The sequence below is a fragment of the Thermobia domestica genome, chromosome 10 (assembly GCF_964235325.1).
Source record: "Thermobia domestica chromosome 10, izTheDome1.hap1.1, whole genome shotgun sequence".
Classification (NCBI taxonomy): domain Eukaryota; kingdom Metazoa; phylum Arthropoda; class Insecta; order Zygentoma; family Lepismatidae; genus Thermobia; species Thermobia domestica.
The window spans coordinates 248914141-248938923 of record NC_137463.1 but is presented as its reverse complement, the minus strand read 5'-3'; the positions used below and the strand labels follow the sequence as shown (position 1 = coordinate 248938923).

The following is a 24783-nucleotide window of genomic DNA, read 5'->3' as shown; positions in this document are numbered from 1 at the left end:
TCAGCAGCACGGTGCAACGTGCCACACATCAGCTGCATCATTGTCCCTTGTGCATGAGATGTTTACACCAAAGAGGACAATCAGCAAAGGCTTGTGGCCTCCTCGGTCACCAGACTTGTCCACGTGTGACTTTTACTTATGGGGACCGTTAAAGGGAAGAGTATACTAAACAAATCCACACACAATTGAAGAACTCAAGACCAGGATCCAGGATGTCACCAATAGCATTACAACACAAGAACTGACAAGGGTATATATGAATCTCCTCAATCGTGCTCACAAGTGTGTTGAAGTGGGCGGAGGACACTTTCAGCACCTGCTGTGAAGGTGAGTAGTCATATTCACTACATTACATTTCATTTATGTCTTGTAAGTAATTATATTCAATACATTACATTTCATTTTATGTGTTTACTTTACGGGCCGGTTTTACGTGCCGCACCCTGTATTAAGGCGCGATTCTTGTCATTCTCTACTTGGGACGAGCTTCGAGTAAGACATCTGTTTCCGTTCTAGAAAATTATGGATTTGGGATAGAAAAGCAGTAAAATCCAGACAAAATTAGTTTTAATTAAGGAATAAATAGTGAGGAAGCTCCTGAGAGTCCCAATTCAGTGAAATTTCGTCTCAAACTGTCAGAAAATTGGTGAAATATAGAAGTCAGCTTGACAGACGCCATGTTTTATATTAATAAGTAGCTGTAGACAGGTTTCTTCAAAGTGAAGTGCATCGAGTTTCTGGTTATTCTTTAAGTGATCTTTTATACAGTTTGAAGATTAGTGTTTCACTTGATAACTCTCGTTATCCTTACAACTTCCTTTTAGGTTACGATAGGCCTGTCCTAACATAGTTTCTGTTTGTGTATGTAGCATATGTATTTTTTTACATGGCGGTAGGTGTAGGTTACTTTGTAGTTAAATTAATTTTCATAATGTCAGTGTAAGTTAGAACAGGGATTCTCCCTTATTCCTGAGTTGATCACAGCTTCCAACGAAAATGGGCTAAATCAATAATTCATAGGGGTTCTTTTCCCTTCAAGAAAGGGACCCTTACCATTAGTAGTTTCAACATGTCCTTTCTGCGGCATTGAAAGAAATGGGAAAATCATGATTTAATAGGTAGAAGGGCCACTGGGCATGTGGGTCATTGTGGGTCACGATGATTGGTGTGGATAGTGCGTCATTGTGGGTCATGGTGGGTGTTAGGTCAGTGGGTCCTGGGTTAAGTTTTCGTTGACAATGCAATCTCTGGGTCGATCAGGAACCCCCAAAATCCTAACCATTGATAAATTAAGTCTAATTTTTGGGGGATTTTAATACAATTTCTCCTGATATTGAATTTAGACACCCTCCGAAAACATCTCGACACCCCCGAAATAAATTCCTGAGTACGTCTCTGCTATGAGATTTACACATAAAATTGCGACTTAATAAACAGTAATTTTCTGTACTCGTAAGTAGTGCCGTAAATTTCCGAAAATTTTGAACCTCCAGGTAAAAAACCGTATTTTTCCGGTTTCTTTCCGGAAAGACTGGAAAATAACACAAATCTTTCTATTAGGTTAGTTTTACTAGTAATGGAACTTTTTTTTCCGAACGCCAGAAAAATATAAGTTGAGAAATTTCAATATTGTGAATTTTTTTTAAAAAAACAAGCATTCGAAAATAAAACTGTTGTAATTATTCTTGAAAATTAATTAAAAAATGAAATGAAATCTTTGAATTTTACGTCCCACAGTTATGCCGGCTAGGCTAAAGGAGACGGTGGTGATGAGGAATGAATGAAATGGTGGAATGAAGAAAGTGGGAGGAAACAGGAGAATCCCGAGAACCCATGCTCACGGTGTTTGTCCACCACAAAGTTCACTTGGCGGCAGCACGGTTTGAACCCGGGATCCTATGCACCAGAGGCAAACACTCTACCATTGAGCCACCACGGCTCCTAAAAGTTAATAGTCTGCACTCATTTCCTTTATGTGCCTTTTAGTCGTTTACTCCCGGTTGTGCATTAATTACAGAACTTTTACAGTTGCATATACATCTACTATCATGAAGCGTTTCTGTTATAACAAATAGAGCTCTTGAATAAAACGGAGTTTTTAATGTGCTCTTTGATGTGGTGAAATTTTGTTAATTTTAACCAAATTATATCTTAAAAGAAAGACCAGTAGGCAAATTTCACTAATCCTCATGCACTAAGACATATAATTACTATTATTTAATTTCAAATACAGAGTTTAATATAAAGTTTATGTAAAAAAAATTGTATGTAAATAAATCAATTATCAATATATAAAAAAAATGAAAGTGACTATATTTGTAACTTAACAACTCTTGAACCACCAGACTGATCTCGATAAAAAAATTCAAGATATATTAGGTTCAGGCCACAGATGGATTTTACCATTCCACTCTGAAGGCGCAAATTGGAGGAAAGAAGTGTGGATATATATTGAAAATTACCGATCTTAGTGTCGAGCCCATATTTTCCGGGGTTGCTGAGATGAACAGTGACATTTCCGAAGAGCTTAAACTCAAATTCAGAACTGCTGCTTGGGGGAAGGGGAAGGAGATATATAAAATGATCAAAAATGACAAATATTAATGTCAAATCCATACTTTTCGGGATTCCTGAGATGAACAGTAACACTTCCGATGCTGTTAAAATAAAAATTCAGGCCCGCAAATTAGGGGAGGGGGAAGTATATATATATATATATATATATATATATATATATATATATATATATATATATATATATATATATATATATATGATTAAAATAGCGGATATCAGTGTCGAATCCATAGTTTTAGGGTCGCTGAGTTGAACAGTGACACTTTCAATGCCGTTTAAATCAAAATGTATCCCCGCAAATTGGAGGAGGGGCAAGATATATAAAAATGATGCAAAGTAATCGATATTAGTGTCAATCCGTAGTTTTCAGGGCCGCTGAGATGAACAGTGACATTTTCGATGCAGTTTAAATCCAAATTCAACGCCAAAATTTTAGGGAGTGGGAAGGGGGTGATATATAACAAATTATCGAAAATGACTTATATTAGGGTCGAATCCATAGTTTTCGGGATCCCTGAGATGAACAGTGACACTTCTAATGCTGTTTAAATCCAAATTCAGTACCTGACGTGGGGGCGGGGTAGAGGGGAGATATATATAGGCATGATCGAAAATGATCGATATTATTGTCGAATCCATAGTTTTTGGAATTGCTGTGATGAACAGTAACACTTCCGATGCCGTTTAAATCCAAATTCCGGTCCGCAACTTGGGTAGAAAGAAATATATAAAAAATGACTGAAAATGGCCGATATTAGTGACAAATCCATAGTTTTCGGGGTCGCTGAGATGAGCACTGACATTTCCGATGCTGTTTAAATCCAAATTCATCCCCGCAACTTGGGGGCGGGAGATATACAAATATGATCGAAAATGACTGATATCAGTGTCAAATCCATAGTTTTTGGGCTTGCTGAAATGAACAGTAACACTTCCGATGCCGTTTAAATCAAAATTCAGTCCATATAAGTACTCCTAAAGGGGAAGGGTGATATGTAAAAGTAACTGAAAGTGACTGATACCAGTGTCGAATTCATAGTTTTTGGTGTCCTTAAGTTCATTGGTGACAGTTTTGGTGCCCTTTATACCTAAAATAAACGTATTTTTCCCGTGCGAAGAATGGGTATTCTGCTAGTCTTTAATCATAACGAACGGAAGTTTCTCATGTTAAATTCTTTGATATATTTGTCGCTGCTCAAATTTACGCACTTGTGCGATGTATGTGTGTCTATCTTTTTAAGTTGTTCGAAAAATATACAAATAATAAACAGGGGCTTTTATCAGAAATCAGAAAACTAAAAAGTAAAATTAAAAGCTGTTGCTTTAAGTATTTTTCCTGCTAGCGAAATACAGGTACGTTGTATATATGCTGCAGACAAGTTACAGCAAATAAGAATAGCATCAGTCGAAGAAATAGTTTTTAAATTATATTTTCCGAGTTTGCCAATATTTCCGAACAAAGGTTTTTTTTCTAATGGGTTTAAAATTTACAGAAATTGTACACAACACACGCAAGATACGTATCTCCATAAAATATCTATTTAATTTTAAGATACTGGTATTAACTTAAATGATTCTGGCCCTGTTATTTTAAAACTCCCTGGCATAAAACGGTAAATTTATAAGATTACTTACGATAATTTAAATACGTCTATATTAATTAATCAAACTAGGATTATATTTTAGTATTTTTGTAGCCATAACTCCATTCTATCACGGTGCTAACTTTAAAGGAATGGTGCACATATATTTGTTGCCACAAAATTTCCCTATTCTAATACAAGAAACATAACTAACTATTCAGTGATCTTAACTGTAAACTAGTAAATATAAAATACTTTTCATTTTAAAAGCATGGTGTAATAAAATATCGAAAATTTCAATGTTTTCCTATTTTTCCGTTTATTTCCAACTCGGGAAAAAACGGTAAAAAAAAAGTTTTTTATACCCAAAATTTCCGTTTTTCTCCAGGCCTTTACAACACTACTCATAAGTTTCTTGGTTTACTTTTTCACAAAAAGAAATGGGTCAATTGTTTTTTTGTTTGTTTGTTTGTTTGTCGTGTTCTTCTTTATTATTTGTAATTGAAGATTTTACATCGTGCAGTAGTGTATCGTGGCAGAGAAAAGCGAGTGAAAGAAAGACCGTGGATGAAGTTCATTGTATCGTAATGTTTATCGCACTTTCAATAGATTTGAAGAAAGGTTTTTGAAGCTGGAAATAAGACATACTGAAAATATACAACGTTGTGTATATCTCTTTTTATTATTTCATTGGATGTTTTAATCAAAGTTTTTGTTCAAGCACAAAATAGTTATAAATCATACCTATTTTGAAAAACACATCTGTGCAAGTATTTGTGCATGTGTCTCCTGATACAGAAAGAAAATATTAATGCCCATACTTTATTGGTACATACAGAAATGTTTATTACAAATATCATTTAAAACATCAAATTATTTACTATCATGTTTTACAACTCATCGGTAAGTAGTAAGCATTATCGTATGCGTGTCTGAACAGACCTTCAATATTACAAAATACCTAGATGTGTGTAAAAAGATAATATGTAAACAAAACAGATACATCATTAAGCACACACAACTAGAATGTAACCAGAACTCACGCACTACTAAGAGCACATTTTCTATTCTCAATACAGCTATTCTTAAAAATTATAAAGCAGAAGAATAATCGAAAACGTGTGGTTAAACATGTTATTTTAAAAGCTAGTCGCAAAGATGCCTACAGAAAATTTTACTCTCGATCAAAGCTGAAAAGTGTGAATACATACAAATAAAAAGTACATATTAAAACGAGATGTTCATGTCTATCAAACATCAAGTAATTAGTCCGAATGAAGTTATAACTAGATCTGATATGTGCATTAACACAAAATTCAGACTAACTTTTAACGATAGTCTCGCTAACAACTCTCGCTACCTGACTGCCTGTTCCAGCACCTAAAGCACCTCCAATTACGGCACCAATGGAGCTGCCAAGTGCTTGTCCTGGAACAGCTAAAACGCCGCCGAACACAAATCCAAATACTGTCCCAACAGTTCCACCAATTGTGGCTCCGATTGAAGACCCAACGCAAGCACCACCATATCCACCTGCTACTTCAGATGCAACAACAATGGTTTCTTTTGGAAAAGATTTTCTTCCGTTAGCCATTCCATCGAGGTCATCAAGCACTGCTCCAACACCTTTGACAGCATCAGCTGCCACTGATACGATATATGCTGCGTTAGCCACCTGCTTTAATGCTGTCGTTGCGGATGATGCTACAGCAACTGATCCTTTCGGAAGACGCAAATGCGGATCCCGCATTCCAGATAGCTTCTTGTTAATATTAACATGTGGATAAGGAACATTTCTGTGCGGAGCGTCAATGCGAAATGCCCACTCACCTGTAGCAGTGTCTTTAAGTCCAAATTTTGTAGATGTACTTAAGTCGTCCCCTGTCATAAGTTGATACCGACCAGCCTTCTTTGCGCCATATATGCCTTTTCCTGCATCACTAATTATATCACATGTTCCGATGGTTGCCACCAACAGAACGAAAGCGAAAACTAAAAAAGTATTCATCTTTGGAACTCTTCAATAGAAATAGACCTGAAACAGAACAGAACACTATCAGAATCTTTAACTATACCATTTCCTTCAAACATTATATACATATGTTTTAAACTCTATTAAGTATTCAAACTCTGCATTCGAGAAGACAGGAAATAAGGAATCCCCTCAAGCAACAAAGTTGCGTGATGTTGTTTAAACAGTGGTGTACTGTCTCCAATTATTATGATGAAATTATTTACTGTCCAGGTAACACTAATGTGGAGGATGTTCAAGTACAGTAAACCCACTATATGACGGACTAATTAGGGGGAAAGTATCCATTAAATAGGAAATTAGTTAAATCGCAAATCGCATTACGAACAATATTACTAGAAGACTACATTTGCATTGTACTTATAATGTAAAATGTCTAATGTACAGTATTCTTCAGAAAACCTTGGCTACTCATTTTGCTTTAAAAGACCATATTGACTGGCAACTATACATAAAAACTTAAGTGTTTTAGCACTAAATACAGATCTTAATACGTCAAAGAAAATACATATTTCTTTGGATTGATTTCAAATGTACATAAGAATACAGGGATTTTCAAAGAGAGAGAGGTGTTTACGTTTTATAATAAAACTGTACATACCATGTTAGTAACAAAAATCACCTTACAGCTGCGTATTAGAAGTGTGAAAATGGCAAACTGTTCTATGTACGAAGTACTAACACACACAATTGCATTTGTGGACGTGTCGCTGCAAAAATATGGTCCAAGTATTTCCCTCAACGGTTACTCTTTCCCCTATATTAGACGAATTCTATCCGTTAAACCTGGAAGTTATTTTGATTTTAGATCCACTAAACCGATGGTTTACTGAGGTATTATTGTGTCAAACTTATTTTAGGTTTTGCACGTATACTTTTAAAAATAATGATACAAAATAAATTTCAAAGGATATTTTTTTAATGCACAGCCCCCACTAGAAGACACTTATTTCTTTGCTTTTACTGTAACGGCACTTAAGTCTGTAAATATTTTAAGACGTTTAGGAAATAGTTTAGATCCACGTCCGGACCGCTGAAGTTCAAAATCTGAACCACCAAATAATTTTTGAAAGTATAAATTACTGAAGTAAATTATTTTCTTTTTTAAATCTGTAGATAACAATACATTTGAGTGCCACCTTTATCATGTTTATAGTATTTTGCAAGTAATTGCGTGACTGATTTGAGTTCTTAATGGTAAGTAGGTAGATTAAATACCTAATTGCTATGCTGTGTACCAGTGTTCATAGTTAAAGAGGCTGCGGCATAGTAAGAGGCTGCGGTAAATAAAATTCTGTTTTCGAAATACTACCTGCTACACAGTAATGTATGCACAATAATATATTACAATTACAGTATTTTTTTTCCATTGTAGATGATTATAGTAATGTGAAATACAAATATATATTTTTCCTATTTCTTGCAATTTGGTTGCTATAGAATTAATAATTTTGTTTCGATTTCCTCGCGGCACACCAGCGGTCCATTTGCGGCACACCGGTTGGGAAACGCTGGCCTAGAGTAACAACATTTTTGGACATTGAAAACATGTTTGGAAAGAGGAAACAACTGATCTAGAGTTTTGAATATGTGTGTGCATGTCGTCTGGGGTCATAAGTTAATACACAAAAATTTGCAGACCTGTAGTTGCTGCCAAAGGCCTGAAAAAAAAACGTAAATTCGGAGAATTATACCAATTTAGCATATTTCATTGTCCAACATCTCCAATAGGCCTGCGTAAAAAAAATCTGAAGTCAGTGAACACTTACTCCTGTAAACACTGACGGCGGAATATAGATTAAACGAAAGGACAACAGGACAACAGTCTCCTGCATGAGTTGACAGTTAAAACAATAATAAACATGATTGAATATCATTAATATAGCAAGCAGCAGGAGCAAAGAATACTTACAGACTTTTTTTGTTTGTTTGTTTGTTTTTTGTCAAGGGTGCATTTTGACTTTCCTCGCCTTCTGCTGATAGCGGCATTCTTCACCAGTGCAGCTGTGGGTCTGATAAGACTGTTACAACTAGACGAAAAAAAACGAGCTTGAGAGCCTTAACTGGACTAACCATTCATCCTACTTTATTTTTCTTCACAAATTTCCAGTAGATTTTATGAACAAAATACCTCCTAGAGTATGACGTCATTACTTAATACTTTCACCCCCTTCTGCTCAAAAGCGCAAAACGCGCTTTGTTGTGTTATGGTATACTAAAGGACTAACTATTCCCAAATTTTCAGATTTTTCTATCCAGACCCATTGCAGATATTGGACAATGAAATATGCTAAATTGACATAATTCCCCAACTTTACGATTTTTTTTCAGATCTTTGGGAACAGCTACAGGTCTGTAAATGTTTGTGTGTTAATTTATGTCCCCGGACTACATGCACTCACAAATTCAGACCTCTACGTAAATTGTTTACTCTTCCCAAACATGTTTTCAATGTCCAAAAATGTTGCTACTGCAGACCCTGATTTCACCCCCTTCAAGTGGTTTTAGGCAAAAATGTTAAGAGATCAAAGTTTTAACTCTACACGAGTTGGAGACGTCCAGCAATTTTCAATTTGTTAGGACAAATGCATGCTGAGATATTCAAAATAACGTAAACGCCTAAAATCGAAAAAACGCAGAATAGCGGCAGCCGTTGCGTCGCCATGGGATGTTGAAAAAAAAATAATAATAATTGTGGTTTTGAAGTACCCTGATATAGGATGAACATTCATGAAAAAATTAGATTTTTGGAAGATGGTCGAGAGGCACATGCTTAATCACTTAGACTCCATAGAATTTACGACAAAGAGTGCACGTGCACTTCGACAACTTTAGCATATGAAAATAATGCGCCTAAATCTGCCTTCGAAATGCAAGCTTTTTATCTTACTTTCCGGAAATTAGATTAGTGAGAAGACAGGAAATTTCCCTTTCTGTCGTCCTGTTATTGCAAAGTCTTGGGTAAGGAATTCATAAATGACACATCTGCATACATATTTTATAGCATTGAACCAGAAATATGTTTTTGTAAAATCCTCTTTATTTTTCACTGATATGGCGAAAGAAAAGCAGCTTTCTAAAAAATAGCTTTAAAAAATGAAAAAAGAAATTGAACTGGGCAAATTTTGGCTCGCTTATGTGAAATTAAGTTATTATATGTTCATCATTTAAAAAATGTAAGCTCACTTCGTGGACTAAGTAATTCCAATTTCCTGTTTCTTGGCAGGATTCAGCTTCAACATTACTTAATAAAAAGCTCCATGCGAACATATTCAAAACGAGATATCATCTTAGGCAAACTGTAGACTGACAAATTTAGTACTAAAAAAAGAAAGCATTCTTTTTCTTCTATGTATTTTGCTTTTGACTATCTATACGTGTTTATTATATACAAAATTGTTTACTTTACTATTTCATGTCTCATGTGAAAAAGTAAAATAAATCATTTCCATTTCCATAGCTGCCGAAGGTACTATACAACAAGAATTTTAGGAATGATCCAAAAATTGGATCAAAATTTTTGACCGGTCCCAAATTGAGTTTATGCATTTCTTTTTTTACGGAATAAGCACATCATACTGAGTTAAGTGATAGTTTGGGTTTGGCTACACTATATGTAATCCTCTAGATATGGGGCCTACAAGATGATTTTTGATTGAAATATATTGGACCTTTTAATGCATTTTTGGATAAGGGGTCACAAAATTTTTGACCCGCCCTAAAGCTTTATTTTTTATTTATTTATTTATTTTATTTTATTTTTTTTATTTTTATTATTTTTTTTTTTACGGAATGAGCACATCATACTTACGTGATATTTTGGGTTTAGCTACACTATATGTAGTTCTCCAGATATATGGCGTAAAAGATAATTTTTGCCTAAAATATATTGGATCTTTTGATCCAAAAATTATAAATTGCGATGGAATTTTAAATTGCTCCGAGAAAAGCAAAAATTAAAAAAAAAAAAATTGGCTGAATAGAAGAAAAATCTGACTACGTAAACGCGCTTTATCCCACTCAAATAAGGTACTTGAAAATTTTACTATAGGGAAGCATTTATTTGTTGTTTAGCTAAATATTAAGCAATACTGAACTTTTTTAAAGCGATATGCGATGCATTTTTCGGAACGTGAATCCAAGGTCTAATGAATGGGATACATGCGTTCCAATTTCCACCCTCAGTACTTGTTTAAACATGATATTCAAGGGATACTCCAAGACATTTTGTTAGAATTGAACATCCACAAATTTGCCCTAGCAATGATCTACAAGGAACTATCGGTTTCTCTCTTCTCACACAATTTGCCTTTGTAAGAAACAGGATATCTAAAAACATCCTTTACATTTACCAACATTTAGTTTCAGTAACTAGGATTTGCAAACTGTTACATTCTTTATATTACCACATCAATGATTTCGAGATGTGAGTCTGCCCTAAATAAGTACAGGTACTAAAGTCATATTACAGCATTTAATAATACTACTTGTACTGAGTAACTCAAAAAAACGTCCCTCATTTTGAAGGTTAAGAAAACAAAGTATTCCATACAGAAACTTGTCCAAAAATATAAAAATGCTATTAAAAACCGTTCGCAATTACTTTGTGCTGATTTAAATTACTCTGTTATGTTGTGTGTTCAAATGACGTAACAATTGACAATACAATTGTTGTCAATAATAGCCAATAAAACCTACTTTTTGATCGCTTGTAGCATTGTCAGTGGAGGGGTGAGAGGAGTGGGGATAGTCGCTTCCACTTACCACTCTGCTGCATTTTTTTTTTTCTTTCAAAAGTAGCAATGATGCAGAAGCAGAACTGGGTTGAGAATTTCCGAGCAACGCATTTAGCGTTGAAAACAAAACCACCTGGCTCAGCTAAAAGTACTCGTAGGCGTTAGAATGTGATGCTGTGAGACAGTTTGTTTTGCAGTTCCCGAAACGTTCTGCAAGGAAATGTGCAGTTATTAGCCTTCCTGGCGACAGTGTAAGACAAATTTTTACAAGAAGACTTGCAGTTAGATAGAAACGGTTATCATGAACATTTTATATTTTTGAATAAACAAGTTTCTATCTGCAATACTTTTTTATTGTTTTATTAGCCCTCAAAATGTGAGAAGTTTTATTGGATCACCCTGTATATTTGAAAGAGACGAATGGATAAATAAACCAAGTAACAGCTTGTTATTTCATTCTGTTCTACCTTAACGTTCATTATAGTTTACTTATCTATAGCACAGGGCACTAAAAAACTGTAAAGCGTGGTTAGGATGGCCATCTTTCCGAAGATTCAAAAATGCAGCTTTATAGAACACTGAAAAATTAAGAAGTTGGAGTGGAGGAATAAATTGAGGCATAGGGTTAGAAATACCACCTAAGTATATAAAAACTAATATGTAAGGGGCTCGCGGTGGGGCAGTGAAAGAGGGTTTACTTCTGGTGCGTGAGGTCCCTGGTTTGATCCCGGCGAAGTAAGTTTGTGGTGGACAACATAGTCTTCGTGGGTTTTCTCGGTCGTACTTCCATTTCCACCCACATTGCCATTCCACCAACTGTTCCATCATTATTCACTTGCCTTTATCATAGGCCTCATCAGCCTAACGTCACACGAATCTGCTCGTTATGTTGAAAGATTTCATTCACATGAATTCTATTTAATTACAGTGCCATTACACAAATTATCACTGCAGAGGTTAAATAATACTTCTTGATATAAGGAGCTCTGACTTCTACGGTGTCAAAAAAAAAAAAAAAAAAAAGATAATAATCTTTCACAAATTACTGTTACATGATTCTTAATGTTTCAACTTTTAGTTCACTGTTCCTTCTGTTCACGCCCTGACCAACTCGACGCATTTCTTTTTCATCTCTATTAGTTGCAGCTCTCCTTAGAAAGGAATCTAAACTTTAGATACGAATGAAAGGAAATTTCACTGTGCTAACAAATTAAGCAGGATCCTTTGTTTTAAAATTATACACGTAACACGATCTAACATTTGTGTTAGTAGAATCTGGCTTTTTTCAGTCACAAACGAAATACAGTGGGTCATGATGAATGGAGGGTCGGTAGTTTACAAGAGAAGGTCCCATAAGCTGTCGCTAAAATCTGATTGCCATATAGCACATCTGATAGAGCACCATGAGAAATGAAAATGAACAAAATTTAAGGTGCTATAGACCAGAAGGATAGGAATTACGGAGCTTCAAAATTTGAGTTGTTTAGCACGAGGCTATATGAGACGTGGACCTACTGATTAACGTGGAATCCGAACCACATGAACTCCCACCGGAGCTTCAAAATTTGAATATCCAAAAAAAAAATCATGGAATTTCGTAAGTTTAAAGTAAATATCTTGAAAACCGTTAAAGCAATCAAAACAAAAGTTGCACAATACAATGAGAACAAAATGCCCTATCGGAAACTACAAACAGTGTTGCCATAAATGAAGCAGTTTTGCCAACTCAGCCTACAAATATTTTGTTTGAAATAGCACCATATAAAAGTGTACAAAGATTTAAAATGCTCTATTATCACTAAACATAACAGTGAGGTGTAATGGCACCGTGTTGCACACTGTTGGAGCTACGTGTGCTGAACATGTTCAATGGAGAAATCTGATATGTGACGACAGATGGTAATAAAAGAATGCATTAGAAAAAAGTGTTGTGCATTATACTTCTGTAGCTCTCGTGAATAAGCAGACAACTCGCGAAAACCAATGATACATGCGAGGGAAGAAATACGTGTTTTCTAATTTTGTAAACTGGTTCTCCAGATTATCTTATCAATATTTGGAACAGTATTTTCTTGGTTTATGTCTTTCGTGTTAAGTGACATTTTCTCTTACTTCCTCTCCTGCAAACCATATGCTTATGTTTTATTACTACTACATTTCGTTTTTAGTCGACCCAGATAGCCGTGTGGCCTAGAAGGCTAGACAACCGACATATTAGGGACCGCGGGTTCCAATCCCGCCTCGGACATGCTTTTGTTGTACTTTTCACCTTACATTTCATTATTATCTTTCTCTTTCATGGTAGTTGGGATCCCACTTTACACTATAGGTCCCGTACTATATAGCTTCGGAGCTGATACAGGACGTGAAAATGGCATCACTCATATTCGTTTTCCAAACGCATCACTATTTTGTGACACTGCTGACATTTTGCTATGTTATACTATCGGTATTATGCATTTGAACTAAAGTCATAGTATGAGACCCAGATTTCTTTATTACCATCTGTTGCCACATATCAACTTCTTCATTGTACATTTTCAGCAAACGTAGCTCCAACAGTATGCAGTACTGTACCACTAGAGTTCACTATTATGTTTAGTGATAACAGTGCATTTTAAATCTGTGCATACTTGTATATGGTGCTATTTCGAACAAAATATTTTTATGTTGAGTTGGCAGCACTGGTTCATCTATGGCAAAATTGTTTGTGGTTTTCGATAGGGCATTTTGTTCTCATTATATTACGCAACTTTCGTTTTGATTTCTTTAACGGTTTTCAAGATATTTACTTTTAACGTACATTATTCCACGATATAACTTTTTGGATATTCAAATTTTGAAACTCCGCTAACTTCTATCCTTTTGGTCCATAACACCTTAAATTTTGCTCGTTTTTATTTCTCATGATACTCTATCAAATGTGCTATGTGGCAATCAGATTTAAGCGACAACTTGTGGGACCTTCCCGTGTCTGAATGATTCACGGTGGGTGGTGACTGATCCATTCTCAAACTCTAACCCACATGATCTATTTTACCCACGGCTCATTGATTCATTCTATTTCTGGCTAGAGATCATGAAATGTGTAAAGCCGTTGAAATTTCGAATTCGATTTTCTCTTCACAATCACCATACTTTCACCGTCGCTCAAAAGTAACAGAAGGAAAATAATTTAAACTTTAAAGAAGAAACACTAAGTAGACGGCCAAGATAGCTGAATTTAGTAAAAGAGACGCAGGAATAAAAGTAACCTTTCTTATCTCTTCAGAAAAGGATGGATTAATACTATATGTTCTTCCACTTCCCTTATGTTTTTCTGCTTGGTCCGTAACCGTTACAGATATACGACTATGACGTCAATCAAACACTTTCATAGTTATATACCTAGGTAGTTTCTGTTTATCTCTCAAGAATGCCTGTTTCTCGATTACCTGACATTTCAATATTAAACGGCGTGACAAACATCTTGGCATTGGACGGTGGCGCTCCAAGTTCCCTTTAAATGCTGCTAGCAAATGAGAGGCCAGCGGTATTGCCACGTTTATTTTGTACACATCCACGTCTATCCCCTATCGCCTGATCGTGCTGTAGTATGTTTGCTTAGCCATAGCCACACCCCTTAGCACTCGGCAACGTCGCGTCAGAGCTTGCGTTTTATTCGTTTAGCTGAAATGCCAAGATGTTTTGTCACAGGCTTTAATTATTGTTGGATTTGTTCCTTTCGAGAGCAAGTATAAGGTCAGGTACATTTATTTACATTCAAAGCCTGTGAATTTAGTTGACTTCCAAACTATGCTATACATAAGTATCGAAAGTTCTACAGAACGCCTATATATCTCTACCTATCAAGAAGTATCAGAGCAAAGAAGTTTTTTGCAATCAATTCAGACTTCCAAGAATATGTTTTACCTCAACCATTAACCGTCTATACAAAATGGTAGTGGGAGAAGTTAAGCAATTGCGGCATCAAAGTTGATCGCCATATAACAGAAAGGGAAAACAACGATGAGCAGTTGCTTGGAATCTAGGAAAGATAATATCTTTAAAGTGCTAGAAATTTACTATTACTTAGGGTTTCAACATGGATCTCCATAGAACAAAAATGGTAGAAAAGATACCGAGAAGAGGGTTATTGCAATCTGTTCAGTGCCACAAGGAAAGGTTTCGTCTATTTTCTTAACCCTTTATTCAGACAGGAAGTTGTAGAAATTACCGATTTCTGATTTCAACGTCAATTGCCGTAAGGTAAAATCGATAAGCGATAGCTAGAACTGGTCATTTGAAATCGATTTAGCGTCGCACGAACAAGTTCCATCTTACCCGTTAACCATTTATTTAGACAGCAAGTTGCAGAAATCAATCATTTCCGGTTTCAACCTTAATCACAGTAAAGCAAAAATTGTCAAATATAGCAAAAAGCGGTGATTTGGAATTGATTCAGCGTCCCAAGAATAAATCATTTCTTATCTTTACTCAGACCGGAAGTGTTAGAAAACCATTTCAGGTTTCAACGTTAATCACTGTAAAGCAAAATTGGAAAGAGATAGCAAGAAGCGGCCATTTGGAATCGATTCAGCGTCCCAAGAACAAGTTGCATTTCACTCGATAATCTTTTATTCAGACCGGAAGTTGTAGAAGTTAACTACTTCCGCTTTCAATATTTATCGCCGTAAAGCAAAAATGGTAAAACATAGTAAAAAAACGATCATTTGGAATCAATTCAGCGTTCCAAGAATAAGTTCCATCTCACCCATTAACCTTTTATTCAGACCGGAAGTTGTAGAAATCAACCATTTCCGGTTTCACGGTTAATCGTCGTGAAACAAAAGCGGAAAGAGAGAGCTATAAACGGTCATTTGAAATAGTTTCAGCGTCCCAAGAACAAGTTGCATTTCACTCGATAATCTTTTATTCAGACCGGAAGTTGTAGAAAATAATTACTTCCGGTTTCAAAGTTAATCGCCGTAAATCAAAAACGGTAACGGATAAAAAGAAGCGGTCATTTGTAATCGATACAGCGTCTCAAGAGTAAGTTTCACCTCTTCTGTTGACCGTTTATTCAGACCAGAAGTTGTAGAAATTAACACTTTCCTGTTTCAACGTTAATCGCCGTATAAGATATAGCAAGAACCGGTCATTTGAAATCAATTCAGATTCCCAAGAATAAGTTCCATCTAACCCGTTAAGTTTTTATTGAGACCGAAAGTTGTACAAATCAATCATTTCCGACTTCAAAGTTAACAATCGTAAAGCAAAAATGATACGAAGATGTCATTTAGACAATATAGCAAGAAGATGTCATTTAGAATCGATTAAGCGTCCAAGTAGTAAATTCCATCTCAGCCGTTAACCCTTTATTCAGACATTAAGTTGTACCAATCAACCAGTTCCGATTTCAACGTTATTCGTCATTAACAAATCGGCCATATTTGATAACTGTAAGGTATTTTTAAATCGATTCCAAATCTTAAAACAGTTCCACTACTAAAACCGGAAGTGTTTGAAGTTTAGTATTACTTCCGGTATCAATATTGATTCCCATAAAGCAAAAATGGTAAAAGATAGCAAGAATTAGCTTTTGGATATGGATTCAGCGTGCAAAAAAAAAAAAAAAAAAAAAAAAAAGTTTTGTGTCGACTTGCACTGCAGCAAACCAAAGGAGCTGGAAATCGTTATTTTCGATTTTAACACTGACCCCAAAAGCGTAAAAACGGAAATAGATAGCGACAAGTTTTTTTTTTTTTTTTTTTTTTTTTTAATATGATTCAGTACTGCAAGAATATATTTAATCTCTGACATTTCCCTTTTGGAACCGGAAATGATATACAGGATATGTTTTAACAATAATCTCCATAGCGCAAGAACAGTAACAGATAGCGAGTAATAGCTTTCGAGTATGGACTCAACATCAGGGAAACAGGATAATTTTACCTCTCTTTTGCAACCAGGAGTTATAGATTTTCTACTTGAAGTTTGAAAATTGAATTTGCATAGTTTGAAAGTCTACCGTAGTTTGACACTGTGAAACGATACTCACTTGTTTGCAGGGTGGATTAATTTAAATCAGTCTGATTTAAATCACTTGATGTTTTAAATCGTTGATTTAAATCAAATTCCGAAATAAATTAAAGCAAAAATTAGTAAAATCTCATTTCTGTTCTGTTATTTTGATTATGGAAGACAATAATCATATGGCTAAGTGGTTAGCGTACATGTCTATGGCGTGGGAGACCCAGGTTCGATTCCCGGCGGGAGCTCATGTGGTTCGGATTCCACGTTATTCAGTAGGTCCACGTCTCATATAGCCTCGCTGCTGAAAGGGACGCTAAACTAAAATCAACTCAACAACTCAACAATAATCATAATACAATGAGACTCAAATGTATGTACAGCATTGTATGAAAACGAGTGTCATGCAGAGAATGATTAGGAAAAATCCCGTTTTGAAAGGTGTAAAGGGAGAATCCTGCTTTCTATTCTTCGTAACATAGGGTTTTTAAATCGTTAACTATTCCAACGGGGAAATCACCATCGACATTTACGATGAAACTTCTCTTCTATGCGCGTCTGTTCGGTTGTTTCCTGATAACAGGAGAGTATTTAGAGGGGTCCGATCCCATCACCGAAACTTAGAAAATTTTTAGATTTTATAACTTTAGGCGAACTTTATGTATTTTATACGTATTTCGTGCCGCAAGCTAGTTCCGATTTTTTAAAAGTATGTCCATGCCAAATATCAGTAACTTTTGTGAAAAAAAAAAAGTCTCATGTTGATAAACGTTCCTGTACTTTTTCCTTAATTCTTAAAAAACATAGTTTGGGATTGAAATAGGTTAACAATTGGGGATTAATTCAAAATTAAGCCCAAATACTCACTTAAATGGCATAATTAACATTTAATATTAATTTCTAATGTTTTTTCTTTAGTTCGCGACTTGTATTATACGAGGAGAAAGATTTAATTTCAATCACAAAAAATCAACAAAAATTATATTCTTTTTTAAAACAATCATAATATTTCCCACCCTGCTTGTTTGAGTATGTTTTTGGCTTATCGCTAATCAGATTAGTATTAGTACTTGTACGTGAAATATTTATATTTTAAAGATATCTGCCAAATAATAAATATGATTATATATTGAAAATAATAGTGATTATGAATTTGAATACAAACCAAATATAAGGTAATACTTTATATTTGTCTATGGCACAGAATTGGAATAACTGTACAGAGCACTATCAAAAAATTCTTGTACAAAACGTAATACCCAAATGATGTTTTGCAAGTCCATCTGCCACTTAGATGACGTCATGCACCAGAGCGACAAGAATTCAGCACCGTGTTGCATTCACCTGGTAGTCTTTCCACTATGGTGGGGCCGCAGTAGCTCAGTGGTAGAGCGCTTAACACTGGTGCGGGAGGTCCCAAATTCGATTCCCGCCCAAATAAGTTTGTGTTGGATAACATACTGTCCGTGGGGTTTCCCCTCCGGTACTCCCGTTTTCTTCCACACTCCACCACTTCCACCAATTCATCTATCATCATTCACTTGCCTTTTAATCGTCTCCGTTTAGCCTAAAGGGCATAATAGTGGCACATTAAACTGAAATATTTTGATTGACTTTTCATTGACATAGTTTCATGTGTGCAATCGCTCAAATGCCCCATCTCCAAAAAGTGTGTTAGGTACCTTGTACTGGAAGTGACGAATTCCTGTAGCAATCGCTTTTAGTCAAGATGAGTTGATTTACATGTAGGTTGCACGTGTGCAGTAGCTGCATATACCCCACCCCCATAAAGTAAACTAAGTACCGTGTGCGGGAAGAGGGTGACAGGAAGTGGACCAATTCCGGTACGGTACCTATCGCTTTGTTCGTCAAGACGAGTTAAGTGACCAATTTCGGTAGCTCGATCGAAAGAATTCTTTCAAATGAAATGAAATGAAATATTTCAGTTTGACGTCCCAGGGATATGCCTGTGAGGCTACGGGAGACGATTAATGCAAGTGAATGATGACGGAAGAATTAATGGAATGAGAATGTGCGAGGAAACGGGAGTACCCCGAGAAAATCCACGGACGCATGTTGTCCACCAGAATCAAACCAGGGATCCCACGCAATCACATTGAGCTACTATGTCCCCGAATAAGTTTCAAAATAAGTTAACTGATACATAGGCTGCATATGAGCAACCGCTGGAAATATCCCACACTAGGAAACTTTATGATATAACGTACAATAAGCATACGTATCAGTGCATTACATAACACGCATCATACAATGTACAAAATTTGGATTACACGTACCAACAGGGGTGTAGCCAAGGGGGGGCCCATCGGGGCCGGGCCCCCCCAAATGGTTTCCTGCCCCCCCCCCAAATGACCAGCTTTTAAAACATCATAGTAAAATTATCTCGCTTCATTCATTTAAAAGTAACAAAGTTCATTGACAATTAATAATTCTGATAATTTTTCATACCGATCGAAAAATAGTATAGTATCTCTTCCTTATACCGATCGAAAAATAGGATACTTTTTGTGTGTGTGTGTGTGTGTGTGACAGCAGATTACACAACTTACTTTGATTTATATTTGACAGTTTGAAGACAAACGTTTTAACAAGGTACTACAAATACAGATATAAAACAAAGGTATTAAACTGATTTGTAAGTACAGTATATTTTTATATGCTTTAACAAGTGTTTTAACAATGTTTTTATTCAATTTGGATTTCATTCGCTCTCTCTTTTATTTCTTTTCAGTGTAATTATTTCTATTCAGTTTTTTTAGTCACGAATAATAAATATTTTTGTCAGGAAACCGTACAGAAATTAAGTGAAATTTCAAAGAAAATCAATCTTGTGTAGATAGGTTCTGTATACAAGGTACTAAATTTAAATATAAAGGTAACCAAGAAAAGTTTTGTTGCTTTTTTACCCACCCCTTCGAACATTGATATGTCACCTAACCTCGAAGATCAAAAATAATCCCCATCAGCATCGACGACCTTCTGAAAACGTTCTGGATGGCCATGGGATCCATCGCGGTGGAACTTCGTGGGCCGTGAAACGAAGAAAGTGTCAGGTGCATTTTGGACTTTTACTAGGGATTGGCGTCCTCTAAGGTGATTGTTCAAAGAATGGAACAGGTGATAATCGGACGGTGCAATACCCGGGGAATATACTGGTTGCAATATTGTTTCCCATCCAAGGCGGAAAATGGTGTTCTAAGTCATCTTAGCCACGTGGGCAGGGCCGGATTTAGCATTTTGGCGCCCCTAGGCCCAATAATTTTTTCCGCCCCTAGTCTGGTTAAAGTTACTTTCCTAAAAACCTTTATTAAAAAATTATATCAGGCCTATATGTTAATTGCTTAAACACCACTCCACGATGCAATTTTATCATTGCAAATTTTTTGAGGAATTTACTTGGTTCTGGGCTTAACAAAATACCGTTAATGTATTAACAAAAGATTGGTGAATAACTTTGGTTTTGTTCAATTTAGCATTTGGGCAAATAAATAAAAAAACTCTAATAAAGAATGCTTTATTAGCCTGATTTTTTAATCAATTCGAAAATATGTTATTATGGCTATTTATTTTTTCTTTCGGCCGTGCGCCCCCTGGGAGCTTGCGCCCATAGGCCCGGGCCTACCGGGCCTATTGGGAAATCCGGCTCTGCACGTGGGACTTAGCGTTGCCCCGTAAACGAGGACGCATTTGCAATTCAAAAGTAATAGCTCCAGTGTTTTGAGTTCTTGTTGAGCACAGCTCAACTGCTGACCCCACACAGTTGCATTGATACTCTGACCAGCTGGTAGCAGTTCCCGATGCACGATGCACCAAACACACAGAAGGACCTTATTCTGGTACAGTGCTGGTTTCGGCTGTTTTGAAATCGGTTCATGGGATGCTAACCAATGATGACGGCGCCGTGGAGCTTCCTATAGGACACACTTTTTATTACATGACAACGCCCTGTCCAGAAATGGCTCCGAAACAGTAAATAAACACAGGGACTGCCGCGTTGCCTTCTGGCCCGGAGTCAAAATATATGAGACCCATTGACCCAACTTGTAGTGCTTCACAAGTTGATGGATGTGCTGCCGAATGGTTTCTCCACACACTTAATTGTAGTCCCAGTTCCTCTTTGTAAATGTGTTGGTCTTCTGGCACGTGGTGTTTTCGGGTGTTTCGTCATCGTCCTTAAACTTGTTAAACCATCGCTGCAATGTCCGCGTCGTCACGACACCCTCACCAAAGGCCTGGCATATCGTCTGTCCCACTACAGCGGCGTTTGACCTCCATTTGAACTCGTTCAGCATACATGCTCTTATGACGCTCTGTGGATGTCCCATGTTCCCTCTGTCTTTACGCAAGTTCACGGTGTGTCTGAATTGCCACAACCAGGTAGTATGTTGGATATACCCACACCAACAACTGACGTTCGCCTTATCTCCACTCGCATTCAACTTACGCTGTGAGGTCCAATTGAACACAGACTTCCACGAAAAGGGACAGAACTTTCTTGGTTACCTTTATAGTTATGCACAAAAGTATAGCGCTCGGTCCCGGGCAGTAGCTCTTGATTAAGCATAATAAAAACTATCTTGAATATAAAATTTGGATAATAATAATAATAATAATAATAATAATAATAATAATAATAATAATAATAATAATAATAATAATAAGCTAAAATAGAGTTTTTAGTTTTTCAGAACAAAACCAAAATTTTCCCTTCTTTCAGACCTCAAAAACACTAGCAGCAACACTTCTTCTTCTTCTTCTTCTTTTTTTGGCTTTGTACATTGTAGCTGGCCCCCGCTCAAAAACGACGGGCCCCCCTACACAAACCTGCTGGCTACACCCCTGCGTACCAATGTACTACAACTACTGTACCAAAGCATTAACCTAATTTTTTTTAATATATAAACTAATTTTCGGGTTATGTTTAGAAGAAGGAGTCCAGAAGCACATAAAAGAACATAGAATTTACAGGAGAAATGGATGATGCAAGTACTTCGATCTAACATAACGTAACCAAATCTAATCTAACCTAAACTAATCTATGCTTACCTGAAATAACCTAAACTAACCTAATATTAACAGACATAAGCAAAATTCTATCATTTTTTTGGGGGGGGGAAATCATGCTGGACCCCTACACTAACATAAACTAACCTAACGTAACCTAACCTAATGTGAATAGAAATTACCGAAATTGTAACACTTTTTAGAAACAACTGCTGAAATCCTCCTGCTAAACATTAGCTCAAATTTTAAAGCACATCAGATTATACGAGTATTATCAATCTGTACGCAATTATTTAAATATGCTTTAGAAAAAGTGTATCTTAAGGAATCATTTGACGCAAGAAAGTGAAGACTTTTTGGGTTAAGTTCCAAAGCTGGGCGTCCGTTTCCAGCAAAATTTTTAAAATTTACAGGAAAGATATGGATAATTTGATCGTTTGTGTGCTTGATAATATACGAGAGTCTCGAAAAATATGTTCATTTGATATATATACGCGGCTATAAACATGGGACTATACGACGAGCGGAGGGAACTACTTGGCGCAAGGTAACCGAACAGTTGCATTGTGGGAAAGAAACGAGCATTTATGTTATCAACATAGCGATGTATATACAAGGGCAATGAACTAACAGTTTTAACATTTGTGAAGCAATACGTTGATAACGAGAAAATCTTTTAAAATTTTGTGAAAAGCACGGATTAATGAACCTAATAACAAATTGCAGAAAGTGTGCAAAAGGAGATAACAGCGAAAAAACGTGGCGAAAGCGGACGCCCAACTTCGGAATAAATGCCGACTTTTTTTTCTTTTTTTGACACGTGTATTGCAAATCTGCACGAAATAAATATTTACTATAGCATAATATTAAGATGACATAGCCTACATAAAAATCACGCGTGTCTTTGAAAGGATATGGAATTGAATTCTTGAACTACCTGTGAAATTGTGCGTACGCCACTGGTGCCATAGACTATAAAATCAAAAACATGTATAATCTATTATGCATGTTGCTAGTTGCTTACCTGTGAAAATTAATATGCAAATTCTGTGCGTTAACGCTTTAGGTACAGACTGCCAACTTCCACTTCAATCTGGCAATTTCTTAATATCAGATTTTAACAGCTTGAAACTACTTTCACATTCAACAGTATAAAATTCCTAGGAACGTAATTGCACGTTCGATGTATAGGCTATCTGTTTCTTCTTTTGTTAATGCACAAATAACTCCAATACACAAACTCAACCTAAGACAACGCAAAACACGAGACGTAAAGATTACTTGCGCTTCCGCTTATGCAATTACTCTCATGCTCTCGTCGCAGTGTTGCCAATTACTGAAAACTTGAAAGACGTACGCGAGTTACAAAATTTACTATATTTTCACTTTCAGACTGAACTTTTGTTTTTTAACTAAAAACTCACTAATACACTGAAGCTTATGTTAGCTACAGCGTTACGTGAGGCCGCTTATTTTTAGCGCACTGATAATAGAAAGAATCGAAGGAAAATAAGAAGTGTGAGGAAACGGAGAACAATAAAAAAATAAAAAAGTGTAAAATGTTTCCACCTGAAATTCGTATGGACACTGATCAAACCAGGAACTCTACACATCAGATAGTGATGTGAACCGGCTCAGCTCGGCACGATTCAATTGAGCCAACAGCTCGAGCCGGCTCGATTGGAATGAGCCACCGTCTCGGTTCAAGTGAGCCATCGGCACGAGCCGGCTCGGTTGCAATGAGCCACCAGCTCGGTTCGGCTCGGTTGAGCTGAACCATCGGCTCGGTTCGGCTTGACTCAGGTGAGCCATTGGCTCGAGGCGGCTCGATTGGAATGAGCCACCGGCTCGGTTTGGCTCGATTCAAGTGAGCCATCGGCACAAGCCGGCTCTTTTCCGATGAGTCACGAGCTCGGTTTGGCTCGGCTCAGGTGGGCCATCGGCTCGAGCCGGCTCGGTTGAGCTGAACCATCGACTCGGTTCGGCCCGACTCAGGTGAGCCATCGGCTCTAGCCGGCTCGGTTGGAATAGGCCATCGGCTCAGTTCGACTCAGCTCAGGTGAGCGATTAGCTCGAGACGTCTCAGTTGGGATGAGCCATCGGCTCGGCTTAGTTCGGCCCTACTGAGCCGAGGTCTCAAGTCGGCTCGGTTGGGTGAGCTGTAGGCTTGGATCGGTGGTGACTGAGCCGAGAGCCTAGCAGCTCGAGCCGTTGACAACACTACACAGAAGTTTTGTCCGGAGGAGGGGAAAGCCAGAATTAAATGTGAAGGATACACTGCATGGGAGCCCGAAGAAAATTTTCAAGATGGCATTTCCCTGGTTGCTATATTACGTTTGATATATATATATATACTGGGTGGTAGGTAACTCCACCGACAAACTTCGGGAGGCGATTCCTTATACAAAATGGAAGAAAAAAGTTGTAATAAACATGGGCCGAAAAATGCCTCTTTTCAGAGTTATGATCCATTGAAAATTCGAAAAATCATTTTTCAAAACTCCCTAACATAGAAACTATAGGACCTATCCCAAGCGGTTTAATGAATTATATAGGAACTAGTATGTTCTCTATCTAAATATCCATGTTTTACCATCCTCAGTTATCGGTGAAAGGAACTGTAAAAAGGAAGTTGAAGTATAGGAATACTCCTTTAAGTACTAGTGGTCCGTTCGCTTAGCTGGTACCGGTGAATTCTGAAACATCGATATTTAGATAGAGTGTATACCAGTTCCTGTGTAATTCCTTAAATCGCTTGGGATAGGTCCTATAGTTTCTAAGTTAGGGAGTTTTGAAAAATGATTTTTCGAATTTTCAA

General features: G+C 36.7%; 1 protein-coding gene across 1 annotated transcript; it reads right to left on the bottom strand.

Moving 5' to 3' along the window:
• Positions 1-4816: 4816 nt before the first annotated feature.
• LOC145663157 (uncharacterized) lies at positions 4817-23277 on the bottom strand. Its single transcript, XM_081729478.1, has 2 exons — positions 22990-23277; positions 4817-6195 (listed from the first exon to the last, which is right to left on the bottom strand). Exon 2 carries the CDS (start codon positions 6166-6168, stop codon positions 5482-5484), a length of 687 nt encoding a protein of 228 aa, XP_081585604.1. The 5' UTR covers positions 6169-6195; positions 22990-23277; the 3' UTR covers positions 4817-5481.
• Positions 23278-24783: the final 1506 nt, after the last annotated feature.

Bases quoted from the DNA above. Each gene is read 5' to 3' on its own strand.
- LOC145663157 (XM_081729478.1), bottom strand. From the start codon at position 6,168: ATGAATACTTTTTTAGTTTTCGCTTTCGTTCTGTTGGTGGCAACCATC.